General features: G+C 40.2%; 1 protein-coding gene and 1 non-coding gene across 8 annotated transcripts in view; both read right to left on the minus strand.

The window, feature by feature from the left end:
• Positions 1 to 16,890, minus strand: part of EPB41L5 (erythrocyte membrane protein band 4.1 like 5) — a 139,662-nt gene that overhangs the window by 30,510 nt on the left and 92,262 nt on the right. For all 7 annotated transcript variants that reach the window (XM_059912045.1, XM_059912044.1, XM_059912046.1 and 4 more), the window contains 2 exons: positions 6,584 to 6,735; positions 4,067 to 4,164 (listed from right to left, as the gene is read on the minus strand). In XM_059912045.1, coding sequence (XP_059768028.1) covers positions 4,067 to 4,164; positions 6,584 to 6,735 — 250 coding nt within the window. The remainder of the gene's footprint in view (positions 1 to 4,066; positions 4,165 to 6,583; positions 6,736 to 16,890) is intronic.
• On the minus strand, positions 11,600 to 11,740 carry LOC132358203 (U4 spliceosomal RNA). Its single transcript, XR_009500481.1, has one exon. It is a non-coding gene; the product is annotated as a U4 spliceosomal RNA (small nuclear RNA).

Below are 16,890 nucleotides of genomic sequence, written 5' to 3' on the forward strand. Positions count from 1 at the left end.
AAAGGGAAGTCACACCCATCACCACACCTCCTGTGTCCAAATTGAGGGTAGAGGGAAAGAAAGTAACCACTTACAGAACCAAACTATCAATAAAACGTTTGGAGTCACTTGTGTCAGGGACAAAATGGAGACAGTCAACACAGGCACACGAAGGACACTTAACCTAACCTTGCAGCATGTACAGCTCTCCTCAGAGGTCAGCAGAGGACCCCAGCCAAGCCCCACACACCAAGTCCGTCCAAGCCAGCTCTGTGCGTCCTGCTGCCCTAACTCAGCTACTCTGATCCAAATGAGAAAGAAGACCACTAGGCAAGCAGGCAGCTGAAAAAAACAGAAAACTTCTGCATTTCTCCCATAAAACCCCTTAATCTGTCAGTAACTTGGAACTTAACTGCTCCCATAGTCTTGCGTTTCCAGGCTTGCAGGTCAAAATCCTTGCAATAAGTTCATCTTTTTGCTTTGTCTTATTCAGAGTGCAGATTTTGGGTTTTGCTATACTTTTTGGTTATACCCTATTAAGGTTTGGATACAAAGAAAATCAAAAGCGTAAAAACGACAAAGATTATTCCAAATCTTGTGTGGTAGCAACCTGCTGCTAGATTACATTCCCAACAACAAGAGAAGGACAACCTACAGGCCAAACCTGGCCCACACCTGCTGTAGTAAGTAAACCTGATGGGAACACGGCCATACCTGGGCCCAGTGGCTGCTCTCCCGCCACGGTGGCAGAGTCGAGTACAATGACAGAGACTGTATGGCGGCCTAGACTAAACTATTTACTGACCTTTTAATGAAACAGGCTGCCAACCTGTGGTCAAGAGAACAGTCATCGTGCCTGACTTTTAATCCTTTCCCTAAAAAGATGAGTGGCTAAAGACCACGCCTTCACTGTGCCCCGACCCCACTAACAAATGCAGGTTAGGTTTTGTTTCAAGCATTTTGTAAAATTTTCTGATCAAGGAACAAGAAAAAATGATTCTTGAAATGAAATTTGAAGATAAAGAAAATTCTGGAATTGTCTCAAGTAATTAAGAAGAAGAAGGTAACTCAAAAATCTATACATCTTGACACAGCATAAGCCCTAAGGACTTCCAACACAAGGTCAGGCAGACACCGTGAACATATTTCCAACACGAGGAGGCCCCGAGGAAGGGGCGAGTCCCCACGACGACACTGAGAGCCGTCAGTGTCAGCACCCCCAGGTGGAAAGAACGCTCGCTTCATGCCACCACCAAAGTATCCAAAGAGCTGATCAAGTTAGTCTTAGCCTGAGGAACTTCCCACGCTGGGGAATCTGCTGCTTCCTAAGGCATCCTGTTCAATTCGCAGATGTGTTAGGACGTGTTTTCCTACACCGAGGTGAAATCTGCGTAACTCTATCATCCTCACTGACCCTAACTCTTCTCTGAGGCTCCTAAAAAACAAGTTACTTTACTCCCTGTGTCACATCATACATAGCTCCTCAGATAGCCCTGAGATTACGGAGCCTCCGCTGTAACTGCGTCTCAAGACCCCTCACCACACTCCTTTCTCAAACCCCTTTCGTTTTCCTAAGTTACTTTTCCCTCGCTCCCGTTGCGTACTGTGGTTGGATCCCCCCTTTCAAGCCCTTTCAGTTAACACGACAGAGGCGTCTCAGCAGCCACACTTCATACTCTGTTTACAGATTCTCAAACATTTTTTACACATGCTTGTTACATTCTACCTCCCGACCTTAATCCTACATTTGTCCCAGACTTGTCATAATATATATTCTTAAATCCAAACCATCATTCCAGCCTGTCAAAGTCTTCGTGGATCCGGATTCTTGTCTTTCAAACTGTACTCCCCAGCTGTTACCAACTGAAAATTCCATCAGCAGAGGAGACCTGCGATATTTCTATGGGTGAGACAGGTCCAAGTTTCCGGAGGGCCAAGATTTTGTCATTCTTCTGTGGATTCCCCACAATACTTACTATTTTATATCTTATTAAAAGTAAACAACACACAGGTTTGTAGGACTGAATCAACAGTGTACGGGTTCTCAAGTGACCGTATCAACCCTGGGTGGTGCAGGTCTGAAGGGGAGGAGGGCCCTCTGAAGTGGGGTCTCAAGACACGAGCTAGCAGTCCGCTCTGCTGTCAGTAGCGCTAGTCCGAGCCTCACGATTCTGGGGCTGGTTTAGAGCTTCTCAGTTACCCAATTCTTAGAGCTAATCGTCCGACAGCGGACACTTTGTTTTAGAACAATATATTTTATTTACAATAGGCTTTTCATCATAAAATTACTTTACTCAGTAAAGCTGATGTTAAGATTAATTTGCATTCCTTAAGCAAACATTAACTGTTGATGGCAGAGGTAGAGAAATTAGAGTGGATTAAAAGTGTGTCATATAAATAAAACATGAATCAACTTGAGAACTAAAATGTTGCTGCCATATCAGCAAAGGATGTTGCAGCCATCAAGCCACCACATTACAGCCGCCTGACAGTGAGCCCTGAGGGAACTCAGGACTGAAACAAACGGGCTGCCCACAGTCAGGTTCATCTAGAGTCAGCCACTGCAGCCCCCTCCCCCAACACGGCGTACCCTGAGGGGACTCAGGATGGAAAAGCACAGGATGCTGGCCCCAGAGAGCTGAGGTACATATCAAAGGAATGATTTCAGTGAGCCCAGACTCTTGCACCTTCCCATATATAGAAAAGCACTAAATCCCTTAACGTGACATGCCTGGTTTTCTTTTATTAACAGTAATCTTTCGATGTTCCCACTACCTGGTCTTTGTTGCAAAAACTCCTATACATCCTCCCCTGCCTCTTTGGAGCCGGCCCTCAGAGCTATCTCAGATGCTGTGTCCCAGGCTCAAAGTACTAAGAAAGTCCACCAAATAACACACATCTCTCAACTTTTAGGTTGTGCTTTTTTTTCAGTTGACAAACTTGCACACAGCACTAGCTGAAGAGTTATTAACTAGTCTGATATCCCTTATTTATTAGTACAGTACTGAATTCTTTCCTGTTATTCCTGCCTGGCACTGAGTAAGCCCTCACTAAGTATTAGCTATTATTTTCCTAGCTACGTGAGCCCTAAAATACTCCTTGATGGCATACCATCCTTCACCTAACCCACTCTCTTACTCCCTGTCCTATCTTAAACCCACACTTGTACTCATTTTCCCAAGGCTTCAAAACAAATTTAATAGATCCTCTGGTTGAGAGGCTCAGTTACATTACAGCAAAGTGTGCAGGGAATTCTGCAAAAGAATCAAGCAGCTACTCGATGCATTCCCAGCGTGACAATCACCCTCTGCTCCCCACCTTCACCACCCCGCCAGGGTTCACCTGGCTTCGTTCTTCTTCAGGATCACTCCATGCCTCCGCTAAGTTTTTGTCAAATTAATTGCCAACCATCTAAAGCTTGCATCTAAAGCTTTCAATTAACCCTTCTGTCTCTGACTCCGCATTCCCCTACCTTACAGAGACAGTAGAAAAAAATGACAATGTGAAGGAAACAGACCAGTATCATTGAAAAATACTGAGGGGTCAAAAAAAGGAAAGACTTTCTGAAACTGAATCAGCTTCTAAAAGACATTTCTAAGAAAAAACATAATAGAAGGAAAAAAAAGAAGACTTGGATTCAAAAGGACAATCTTAACAGCGACTATGTAAGAAAGAAGAACATCACTCTGTGCTCCGTACTGGTCTCTGAAGACCTCCAGCTAGTTATCCACAGATGAAAGAGCACTGCAAGTCACATGTTCCCCTTTCCTCTTTAAAACCAAACCAAAACAAAATTCATTCAACAGGCCTGGGCTGGGCTGAATAAAAATAAAGATTTAATAACCATATCACTTTTGACTGTGTTTAAAAAAAACTTGAGATGACCTTATAGTTCGTAACGCTGATGCCCACGTTTCCTCCTGCACATCCACAAATCTCACCTTTTTAAATGGTGAAACAGGTTGATAAGCGTTCAGCACAGACAGATTTCCCAGGGAAAGAAAAGAAAAAGTACTGGCTTTCGATGGAAATGACTTCTCAGAGGTCTGGAGCTGTGGGATAGGCAACAAAGGAGGACTCTGAATACCTGGGTGCTGATGTTAACGTCCCTGTTGGGATGACCGGCTGGCAAAGGACCGCTTTCCATTTCAAGGTGTTTGAGCTTCTCTGAGGCATCTTTTAATGCTGAAAAAAAAAGGGGGAAACAGCCGCTTAGTCTGCCAGGCTGTCACAGCCGTGTGAGGGTGAAGACTTAGGCTTTCTCCACACCCCTCAACATCAGTTACCATCAATTACAGGTAATAACCCAGATCACTATGGAATAGATATTCTTTCTATCACCAAGAAACTCTCCATTAATTTGATTAAGAGCTAACCTAAATAGGAACATCACCCTGTATCTGCTCTGCTGGATGCGGAATCCCCATGGCATGTGTGGCTAAGAAAGCTCACAGCCACGAGAGTAGAGGAAAAGGCACAGGGCACCTGTGACACGGCCTTCCTTCCTAGGCACCACCCAAGCTCCCCCTGCAAACCTCAGCACTTGGCTGTTTCCTTTCCTTGGTCCTGACTACACACAGCCTACAACTAAACGTACGTGGAGCAAACTGATGAAGGACACACATTTATTCACTCACTGACTCAACATATTACATATTGGTGACATCAGGTGTGATGAAGGACAAGCGTTTTATCTTCACTACATGCCACCAGGCTGCAAAACACACTACAGATGAAATCCTGCAACCACTGAAAGATGATACATTAAAGACAATTTAGCTTTAAATGAGTTCTATTTAAATTAACAATTGTTAGTTGTATTAATCTTATTTTGCAGGGACCAATTTGGTAGGAGTTTGAATTTTTACATTGTCCACTTGACAAAGAAGCTGTTGAGAATGCCTAATAATTTCTATATAATCAGGCAGAAGGGAGGGAAAAACTATGAAATCATTTGCTCTTGGTCAAAGGGATCTTCCAAAAGTGTCCATCAATTAATTCTATACATCTTTCCCTTGGCTACACATTACAATAAGATGTGGAATTTTTAAGAAATACTGATTCCCAGAGCTGACCCTAGAACAATGATATCAGATTTCTGAATGTAGTTTTCTGCCATTGGTAGTTTTTAAAATTCTCCAGGTGATTTTTAAAAAAATTAAATTTACTTATTTATTTATTTTTGGCTGCATTGGGTCTTCGTTTCTGCGAGCGGGGGCTGCTCTTCATTGCAGTGCGCGGGCTTCTCATTGCGGTGGCTTCTCCTGTTCCGGAGCACGGGCTCCAGGCGTGTGGGCTTCAGTAGTCGTGACGCGTGGGCTCAGTAGTGTGGCTCGCAGGCTCTAGAGCACAGGCTCAGTAGTTGTGGCACACGGGCTTAGTTGCTCCACGGCATGTGGGATCTTCCCAGAACCCGTGTCTCCTGCATTGGCAGGTGGATTCTTAACCACTGCATCACCAGGGAAGCCCCAGAACAAATTTTTAATGCCAGTTACCAGCAGTACTTCAGCATGTTCTATGAAGCAGAAGCACTGTGCAACTTTTCATTAATGTTCCTTTCTAAATTACTAAATACTATTGCTGTATTCTACACTCCTCAGAGACAACAGCATACTCACTGGCAATTTCCAATAAGTTGTTTAAAGAGAGTGTCTTAATTTTAGCAACAGAAATCAAAATTGGCAAGAGCCACATAAACATAAGCTGCTTTTAAATGAACACACACTGAGATTCAACAGAAAGCTCCTGTTTAAAGACAGTTTATGCTTTAATATCAAATCAAACTCATAAGTATATAGAAATTTTCAATGTGTAATTTACTGTTTCCTTTTAACCTTTTAAAAAGTTAAGGAAAGCAGCATTCTTTCTGGATTATTAATTTTTGTGGGTCTGGGCAACAATAGCCCTCATTAATAACAAAATACTAGGGCTTCCCTGGTGGCGCAGTGGTTGAGAATCTGCCTGCCAATGCAGGGGACACGGGTTCGAGCCCTGGTCTGGGAAGATCCCACATGCCGCGGAGCAACTAGACCCGTGAGCCACAATTACTGATCTTGCGCGTCTGGAGCCTGTGCTCCGCAACAAGAGAGGCCGTGATAGTGAAAGGCCCGCGCACCACGATGAAGAGTGGCCCCCACTTGCCGCAACTGGAGAAAGCCCTCGTACAGAAACGAAGACCCAACACAGCCATAAATAAATAAAATAAATAAATAAATAAAAATTAAAACAAAACAAAACAAAACAAAATACTCTCTGTGAACTAATGGAATGTCCAAACATTCATTCAATCCTGTGCCCTAGATCTCTAAGGAAACTTTTTACTCTTAATTTTCACTCAAAAAACAAAGTAAAAAGCAAATTTGAAAATTCAAAAATGTTTAAGAACTTGTAAATGATACAAATGTTTAATGATCTCAATTATGTGATTGTAAATATTTCAATGGACCCTTAAGCCAAAAAGGCAAGAAGGCATAACTATTCTACAGTAGCATTTCAAATCCAACTACTGCATAAAATATTCTTAGAGGAACTGCCATTTCAAAGGCGGGCAGACTAGGGCGATGCCAGTGATGTTACACAGAATGTCTAGTTACGCCTCACTCACCTTCCAGCCCCTCTAATCCAGCCTGCCTGGCGGCTGTGCTCACTTCGCCTGGGGCTTGGGACATGGCCATGGTGTCAGGTGCCCCAACTACATCATCAATGGTTGTTTCCAGTAAGTCTGGACTATCTAGCAAATCAATCTTCAGAGGCAAGCTATAAAGGTAACAGAAAACTTAATTAAACCAAGAAGTTTATCCGGAAAAGAATTTAAAATACTAACAAAAATCTCCGCTGGAAAAATAATTCATTTAATAGTTTGGATCCCAAGTAGTTTATTCATCTGTCAAAACCCTCTGGGCAGATTCTCTTCCATCCAAGATGGAGTAAAAGGAACTGAATTTAGCTTCCCAACTGAAATAACCTAAGGGGAAAACAATGTACAAGACGTAAGACCTCAAACAACAGAAGGCAGTGATCCTGAGCTTTGGAAAACAAATGAGGAGCCCTGTGCTTGACCTGAGGGAGTCCCCGGGCCGGGGTGCCGAGGGAGTGCAGCGCGGCAGAGCACAGAGGCCCCCTTGGCTGACAGCGCAGGAAGACCAAGGCAGCCGGAGTTCACAGCACAGGCTACCAGACAGGAGAGCAGCCCGGCAAGGAGAGAATCCTACAGGTCTGCAGAGGCCCCCTCAAGTATGCAGGAGAGCACTGATCAGGGAACGTGTGTAAGGAAACTCCCTGAGGCTGGGAAAGAACTAGTGGCACTCACACTGGGCCACAGTGCCCCCTCCACAGACAGCATGTAAAAAAACGTAATTCAAGGGCATTTAGTATTAGGAAGGTCCTGCCTCTGTAGTAGAGAGTAATTAACCCAGACTGACCATGGCAACAAACCCACTTAACACATCATAAAAGACCTGAAAGGATCAAACTGCTTCCAAGTAACTTAACTGCATCCCAAGACAAAGCTCAAGAGGACTGAGAGGAACACAGAATGATCTGGCATACAACAAAGTAAATTTCACATGTCAGGCACCCAAAGATTATCAGGAATGCAAAAAGGCAGAAAAAGACATCTCATACTAAAGAGAATAATCAGTCAAGAGAAACTGACACAGATACCAGAATTAGCAGAGAAAGACACATAGTTATTGTAACTGTATTCCATATCCTCAAAACTTAAGCAGAAACTAGAAGATACAAAAAAGCCCCAAACCAAACTTCTAGAGATGGAAACCACAATATCTGAGATGAAAAATATACTGGATGAGATGGACAGCAGATTAGATTTTAGAAAAGATACTGAACTTAATGGCATAGCAATAGAAACTATCCAAAATAAAAGACTCAGGGAAAAAGGAATCTGCCAAATTAAAAGAATGTCAGTTATTCTTTGTGGGACAACTTCAAGCAACCTACTGTATGAATAACTGGAGTCCCACAGTGGGGGTGGGACACAACAAATATCTGAAGAAAAAAATGGCTGATGTGTTTACAAATCCGATGAAAACTATAAACCCACAGATCCAAGAATTTCAGGAAACCCTAAACACGAGAAACATGAAGAAAACTACACCAAAGCATATCATAACCACACTGCTTAAAGCCAATGATGAAAAGAAAAACTTAAAAGCAGCCAAAACATTGTATGTTCAAAGGAGTAAGATAAGGATGACAGCAAGCCAAAGCAATCTTTTATTTTATTTTTTTATTATTAACCTATTTTATACATATTAGTGTATACATGTCAATCCCAATCTCCCAATTCATCCCACCACCACCACCACTCCCCCACCCCACTTTCCCCCCTTGGTATCCGTAAGGTCAAAGCAGTCTTGAGAAAGAAAGACGAAGTTGGAAGAATCAGGCTCCCTGACTTCAGATTATACTACGAAGCTACAGTCATCAAAACAGTATGGTACTGGCATAAAAATAGAAATATAGATCAGTGGAACAGGATAGAAAGCCCAGAGATAAACCCTATGGTCAATTAATCTAAAACAAAGGAGGCAAGAGTACACAATGGTGGAAAGACAGTTTCTTCAACAAATAGTGCTGGGAAAACTGGACAGCTACATGTACAAAACTGAAATTAGATCATTCTTTAACACCATACACAAAAATAAGCTCAAAATGGATTAAAGACCTAAATGTGAGACCGGACACTATAAAACTCCTAGAGGAAAACATAGGCAGAACACTCTCTGACATAAATTGCAGCAATATCTTTTTTGATCTGTCTCCCAGAGTGATGGAAATAAAAACAAAAATAAACAAATGGGACCTAATTAAACTCAAAAGCTTTTGCACATCAAAGGAAACCATAAACAAAACGAAAAGACAACCCACAGGTTGGGAGAAAATATTTGCAAATGATGTGACCAAAAAGGGATTAATCTCCAAAATTTACAAACATCTCAAGAGGCTTAATATCATCAAAAAAAAATAACCCAATCAAAAAGTGGGCAGAAGACCTAAATAGACACTTCTCCAAAGAAGACACACAGATGGCCAAGAGGCACATGAAAAGATGTTCAACATCACTAATTATTAGAGAAATGCAAATCAAAACTACAATGAGGTCACCTCACACCAGTCAAAACGGCCATCATCAAAAAATCCACAAACAATATAAATGCTGGAGAGGGTGTGGAGAAAAGGGAACCCTCCTACACTGCTGGTGGGAATGTAAATTGATACAGCCACTATGGAGAAAAGTATGGAGGTTCCTTAAAAAACTAAAAATAGAACTACCATATGACCCAGCAATCCCACTCCTGGGAATATATCCAGAAAAAAACGTGGTCTGAAAGGGTACATGCACCCCAATGTTCACTGCAGCACTGTTTACAACAGCCAATACATGGAAGAAAGCTAAATATCCATCAACAGAGGAGTGGATAAAGAAGATGTACATATATACAATGGAATATTACTCAGCCATTAAAAAGAATGAAATAATGCCATTTGCAGCAACATGGATGGACCTAGAGATTGTCATACTGAGTGAAGTAAGTCAGATAGAGAAAGAGAAATATCGTATGATACCCCTTATATGCAGAATCTAAAAAGAAATGATACAAATGGACTTATTTACAAAAACAGAAAGAGACTGACAGATTTAGAGAACAAAGGGGGGCTACTAGGGGGGAAGGATAGGGGGAAGACACAGGGAGTTTGGGATTGACGTGTACACACTGCTATATTTAAAATGGATAACCAACAAGGACCCACTGTATAGCACAGGGAACTCTGCTCAATGTTATGGGGTAGCCTGGATGGAAGGGGAGTTTGGGGGGAGAATGGATACATGTATGTGTATGGCTGAGTTGCTTGCTGTGCACCTGAAACTATCACAGCATTGTTAATCAGCTATATTCCAATATAAAATGTTTAAAAAAAAAAAAGGATGACAGCAGATTTCTTATCAGAAATAATGCAAACTAGAGGTTGGTGGAGGAGTATCTTAAAAGCGCTGAAAGAAGAAAGCGTATCAACCCAAATTTTATATCCAGCCAAAAAGCTTTGAAAAATAAAGGAAAACCTATGTATATACCAAATAAAAGTGAAAACAAACAACCACACAAAAATGTATACACAAATGTTCATGGCACCATTATTCATAATAGCCAAAAACATGGAAACAACCCAAATGCCCATCAACTGAGGAATGGATAAATAAAATGTGGTATACCCACACAGTGGCATAATAATCAGCAATAAAAGGAGTGAAGTACTGATACATGCTAGGACCCTTGAAAACATAATGCTAAGGGGAAAAAGCCAGACACAAAATACCACATATCGTATGAGTCCACCTGTATGAAATGTCCAGAACAGGCAACTCCACAGATGCAGAAAGTAGATCTGTGGTCACCAGGGGCTGGAGAAGAAAGGGGACTGACTGCTGTGGTGTAAGGTCTGAAGTTAAGCTTCAACAGCACGGGCTGCCTGGACATCCCTGAGCCTCATGAGGCCCCAAAGGCCCAACCATGAGTTTCCCAGCTCTCACCAGATATGCCCTCCCAGTGAAGAAGGTTCCCCTCGACTATACCAGCTGCATCCCACCATGTTCCTAACCCCACAAGCTTCACTCCTCTGCCAGCCCGTGAAACTGTTCAGACGAGCCAATCACGTCCCCTCATGGGAACCAGGGTGGCTCATTCTCATGTCCCTATAAAGCCTGCCTCCCAAAGTCCATGTTTGTCCACTCTGCTCGCAAGTGCAACATGTACGAGGCCCTGCTGTTGTGGGGTTTCCTCCTCCCCTGAGCCATGAGCATGTGTCTAATAAACTGCTGTCTGTCTCACCTGTCCAGGGCTGGGCGTTGTGTGCCTGGCCATCTTGTAGTATTTAGGGTGGGGGATCCCTCCCTCGCCAAAAGTATGAATAGGTGAGGAGCAGAACAACTAATAATGGGGATGGGGTTTCTTTGGGGGAGGGGTAAAACTATTCTAAAGTAAAACTGTAATAAAGGTGGCACAATTCTATCAATGTGCTAAAAACACTGAATTGTCCACTTTGGATACGTAAATGGTATGGTATGTGAATTATATCTTAATAAAGAAAAAAAGAAAGACAAATAAAAGGAATTCATGACCAAAAGACCAGCACTAAAAAATTGCTAAAGGAAGACCTACAGGCAGAAGTAAAACAAACAACGTATTGTGGGGTATAAAACACGGATAGAAGTAAAATGCTTGACAAATGATAGTACAAAGCCTGGGAGGGGAGAAATGGAAGTACACTACTGTAAAGTTCTTATACAACACATGAAATGGTATAATATCCCGTGAAAGCAGACTGTGATAAGTGAAAGTTGTACAGGCTAAAGTAACAAATAAAGTGAAAAAAAACCCCCCAAAACCCAAAGAGTTATAGCTGAGGAGTAAGAAGAGGATATAAATGGAATTTTTTAAAAAACACCTGATTAATGAAAAAAAAAAAAAAAGAGAGGAAGATGGGAACAAGAAACATATGGGACAAACAGGAAACAAATAGCAGGATGATAGACACAATCATATCAATAATCATATTAAAAGGAAGTAGTATAAACGTACCATTTTAAAAAAAAATTCAGTCTCTGTAGAGACTGTCAAAAATTGCCAATGCTGACTGTATTTCAAGTCATCACGGCAGGGTACTGGGAAGAGTTTTCAATTAGCAATAATCACGCCTCGGATAAACCTCATTGGCTATAATACTGCCACTGTGTAAAGCTAAAACATACCAATTTTCAGATGCAGAGACTGTCAGTTAAGATTTAAAAAGCAAAACCCAATTATGTGCTGCGTACATGAAACACAATTTAAATATGAAGAAACAAATTAATTAACAAAGATTAAAAATATAAATAGAAAAAGATATACCATGCTAACACTAGTCAAAAGAAAGCTACATTGAATATACTGATATCAAAGTAGAGTTCAGAGCAAAGAATAGTACTTAAAATGAAGATGATCATTTCATAAGGATAAGGGGGTCATTTAATCAAGAGAATATAACATTCCTAAATATTTATGAACTTAATGACAGCGCTTCAAAATACATGAAGCCAAAACTGAAAGAACTGCAAAGAGTAACACATCAATTATGGTTGGAGATTTCAATACCCTTCTTTCAATAAGTGCTAGAACAGAAAATCAGCAAGGGTACAGTAGTCTTGAACAGCACTAACCACCAACTTTACCTAATTGACATTCAGAGAATACTCCATCAAAACATCAAAACACATGTTATTCTCAAGTGCATACAGAATAATCACTCAGACAATATTCTGGGCCATAAAACAAGAGTCAATAAATTCAAAAGGACTCAAATCATACAAAGTATGTGTGTTCTTTGACCAGAACATAATTAAATTAGAAATCCAAAACAGAAAGTTCCTTGGAAAATCCCCAAATATTTGGAAACTATATAATGCACTTCTAAATAACCCATGGATCAAAAAAGATATGAGGGACTTCCCCGGTGGTGCAGTGGTTAAGAATTCACCTGCCAATGCAGGGGACACAGGTTCGATCCCTGGTGTGGGAAGATCCCACATGCCATGGAGCAACTAAGCCCATGTGCCACAACTACTGAGCCTGCGCACCACAACTACTGAGCCCAAGTGCCACAACTACTGAAGCCCATATGCCTGGAGCCCGCGCTCTGCAACAAGAGAAGCCACCGCAATGAGAAGCCTGCGCACCGCAAGGAGTAGCCCCACTCGCCACAACTAGAGAAAGCCCGCGCGCAGCAACGAAGACCCAACGCAGCCCCAGAAAAATAAAAATAAATAAAATAAATTTATTAAAAAGATATGAAAAGGAAATTTAGAAAAGAATTTTGAACTATGAAAACGAAAGCACAACATATCCAAATTTGTAGGATGTCACTAAAGCAATAGTTAGAGGAATACTTATAACACTAAACATCCATATTAGGAAAGAAGAAAGTTTTCAAATCAATGACCTCAGCTTATACCTTAATAAACTAGAAAAAGAGCAAATTAAATACAAAGGAAGAGGAAGGCAGAAAATAATAAAGATAAAAGGGAAAAATGATAGAAAAAATGAATTAAACTGAGAGCTAGTTCTTTGAGAAGTTCAATATTATTAACAACTTCTAGCTAGACTGATAAAAAGAGAGAATACATATTTACAATATCAGGAGTCAGAAGAGTGACACCACTACAGATATTACAGATACTAATATGGTATAAGAGAATATTATTAACTTTATGCCAATAAATTCAATGACTTAGATGATATGCAAAAATTCCTTGAAAGACACAAACTACCAAAGCTCACTCTAGGAAAACAGAAAATCTGAATAGACATAGAAAAGTAAAGAAATTGAATCAGTAATTAAAAATCTTCTCACAAAGAGAAGCTCAGGCCCAGAGGACCTCCCTGGTAAATTCTATCAAATATTTAAAAGAAGAAATAATTCCAATCTTCAACAAAGTATTTCACAAATAGAGGAAAGGCAACATTCTCCAACTCATTCTATGAGCCCATTATTACCCTGATACTGGAGCCATTCCAAACACGTAACAAAAAATCAAGCAAGAAATAAAAGGGACTGTCCACCATGACCAGGTGGGATTTATCATAGGAATGCAAAGTTGGATTAATGTTTCAAAATCAATTAATGTAATATTACATTTTAATAAAAGAAAACATGATCATCTCAATAGATACAGGAAAAGCATTTGACAAAATCCAACAACACTCATGGCAAAAACTCTCAACAAACTAAGAACAGATGGAACATCTTCAATCTGATAAAGGGAATCTACAAAAAAATCAACAGCGAACATCATATTTATAATGATGGATGACTGAATTCTTTCTCCTGTAAGTCAGAAACAAAACAAGGATGCCCACTCTGACCACTTCTATTCAACAATATACCAGAGGTTCTAAAAAGTGCAATAAGAAAAAAAAAGGCAATAGAAAAGTAAAGTAAATTAAGGGCCCAAATTAGAAAGGAAGAGGTTTTTATGTGCAGATGATAGAATCCTATACATAGAAAAGCCAATGGAATCCACAAAATGCTACTAGAAAGTAATAAACGAGTTCAACAAGGTTGCAGGATACAAGATCAACATGCAAAAATCAATTATATCTATACACTAGCAACAAATAACAGAAAACTGACATTAAAACAATTCCATTCACAATAGCATCAAAAAGAGTAACAACAGGGGAATTTCCTGGTGGTTCAGTGGGGTAAAGAATCCTCCTTCCAATGCAGGGGACACAGGTTCAATCCCTGGTCGGTGAACTAAGATCCCACATGCCGTGGGCAACTAAGCCCACATGCCACAACTACTGAGAGAAAACCTGTACGCCAGAACAAAGAGCCTGTGCTGCGACAAAAGATCCCATGTGCCTCAACAAAGACTTCACATGCCGCAACTAAGACCCGATGCAGCCAAAGAAAAAAAATAAATAAACAAAATAAATATTTAAGAAAAAAGAATAACAACAGGAATAAATTTAATAAAGGATATGCAGGACTTGTACAGTTAAAACTATAATAAATAAGGAGATCTAAATAAGTGGCAAGACGTTTCATGTTCATGGACTGAACACTTAATATTGTCAAGATGACAATCCTCCACAAACTGATCTATAAATTCAATGCATTCACTATCAAAATCCCAGCAGGCTTTTTTGTAGAAATGGACAAGCCAATCCTAAAATTTATATAAAATTCAAAGGAGCTAGAATAGCCAAATGCATTCTGAAAAAGAACAAAGTTGGAGGATACATGCTACCTGATTTCAAAACTTGCTATAAAACCACAGTAATTAGGACAGTGTGGTATTGGCACAAAAATAGTTATGTAAATCAACAGAACAAAATTGAGAGTCCAGAATTCCTTACATTTATGGTTGATTTTTGCCAAAACAAACCAACGGAAAAAAGGACAGTCTTTCAACAAACGGTGGCAAGACAACTAGAAATACATGCAAAAAATATGAATTTAGACACTAACCTCACACCATACATAACAGTGAAATCAAAATAAATAACAGGGACTTCCCTGGTGGTCCAGTGGTAAAGAATGTGTCTTCCAAAGCAGGGACACGGGTTCGATCCCTGGTTAGGGAACTAAGATCCCACGTGCCGCGGGGCAACTGAGCCTGCGCGCCACTACTTGAGCTCGCATGCCTCAACTAGAGCCCGTGTGCCGCAAACTACAGAGCCCACGCACCCTGGAACCCACGCGCCACAACTAGAGAGAGAAAACCCGCATGCCACAACTAGGGGGAAGCCCACACACCACAATGAAGAGCCTGTGCACCACAACAAAAGATCCCACATGTCTCAATGAAGATCTCGCATGCCACAACTGGGACCTGATGCAGCCAAAAATAAATAATAAATAAATCTTAAAAAAAATGAATAATAGACTGAAACGTTAACAGCTGAAACTGTAAATATTTGAAGAAAACATGGGGGAAAAAAATCTTTGTGATTTTGGGTTGGCAAAATGTTCTGAGATATACCAAAGGTACCATCCATAAAACAAAAAGTTGGTAAGTTGGACTACATCACAATGAAATGCTTGAGCTTCTAAAAAACACTAATATGAAAACGAAAAGAGAAGTCCCAGATTAAGAGAACATTTTCACAAATCATGTGTCTGATAAGGGACTGGTTTCCAAACTACACAAAGAACTCTCAACGTTAAAAAGACAAATAACCCACATAAAATGGGCAAAAGGTCCAAACAGACACATCTCCAGAAACGATCTATAAACAGCTGACAAGCACATGGAAAGATGCTCAATATCACTAGCCCTCAGGAAAATGCAAATCAAACCCACAATGAAATCCCATTATTCACCCTCTACAACAGCTATAATCAAAAAGGCAGAAAATAACAAGTGTTGCAGAGGGTGTGGGGACCTGGAACAATCGTTATTTCTGCTCTGGAAACCAGTCTGCCAATTTCGCGGAAAGTTAAAATGTAAGTTCACCGTGCAACCCAGCAATTTTCCCCCTAGGAGTCTATCCAAGAGAACCCGTACCTTACATCCACACTGAGACATGAACAGGAATATCCATAACATTATTCACAGCCAGAATATGGAAACACTGCAAATTCCCAAAAACTGGTGAATGGATAAACAAAATGTGCTCTATCCATAAACTGTCTTGCTATTCAGCAACTGAAAGGAGCACACTAGGATACGTGGACGAACCTCAAAAACATTCTGCTAGGTGAAAGAAGCCAGACATGAAACCTTGTATACTGTGTGACTCCATTCACATAAAATGTATAGAAAAGTCAAATTTATAAAGACTGAACTTTTGGGGATGATGAAAATGTTCTAAAACTAGATTGTGGTGGTTACTGTATGATTTTATACATTTCTAAAAATCATGGAATTACAGTAAGTGAATTTCATAATATATAAAAATACTTTAAAATATGTAAAAATAAAACATAAAGTTGCTTTAAAAATTTTTATTCAAATTTAGGATATCAAAACTAGAAAGTAACAATCTTGTTCAACAAAGTTGCAAGATACAAGATCAATATATAAGAATCAACTGTTCACCCATATCCATTCAATGAACAACAGGAAAACGAAATTAAGAAAAAAATTCCATCTAGAAACCCCATGTATTCTATTTTAACAGTTTTTTTAAGGAACAAGACTTTCAACACAATTCATCTGCTGTGGCAATGCTGAAAGGTCGTAGACACACTGAGTTAGGGAGAAGGAAAGAAAATGCCTCTGTTCCATGCTTTCCTACAGGAATGAAGGCCATATTTTAATTATATACCCTGTGTCTGGGACCCAAATAAGAAAAAAATTCTTTTGAAAACTGTTAAAAGGGATAGTAAGAACAAAAAGCAGAACTT

The sequence above is a fragment of the Balaenoptera ricei genome (genome assembly GCF_028023285.1).
Source record: "Balaenoptera ricei isolate mBalRic1 chromosome 7 unlocalized genomic scaffold, mBalRic1.hap2 SUPER_6_unloc_1, whole genome shotgun sequence".
Taxonomy (NCBI): domain Eukaryota; kingdom Metazoa; phylum Chordata; class Mammalia; order Artiodactyla; family Balaenopteridae; genus Balaenoptera; species Balaenoptera ricei.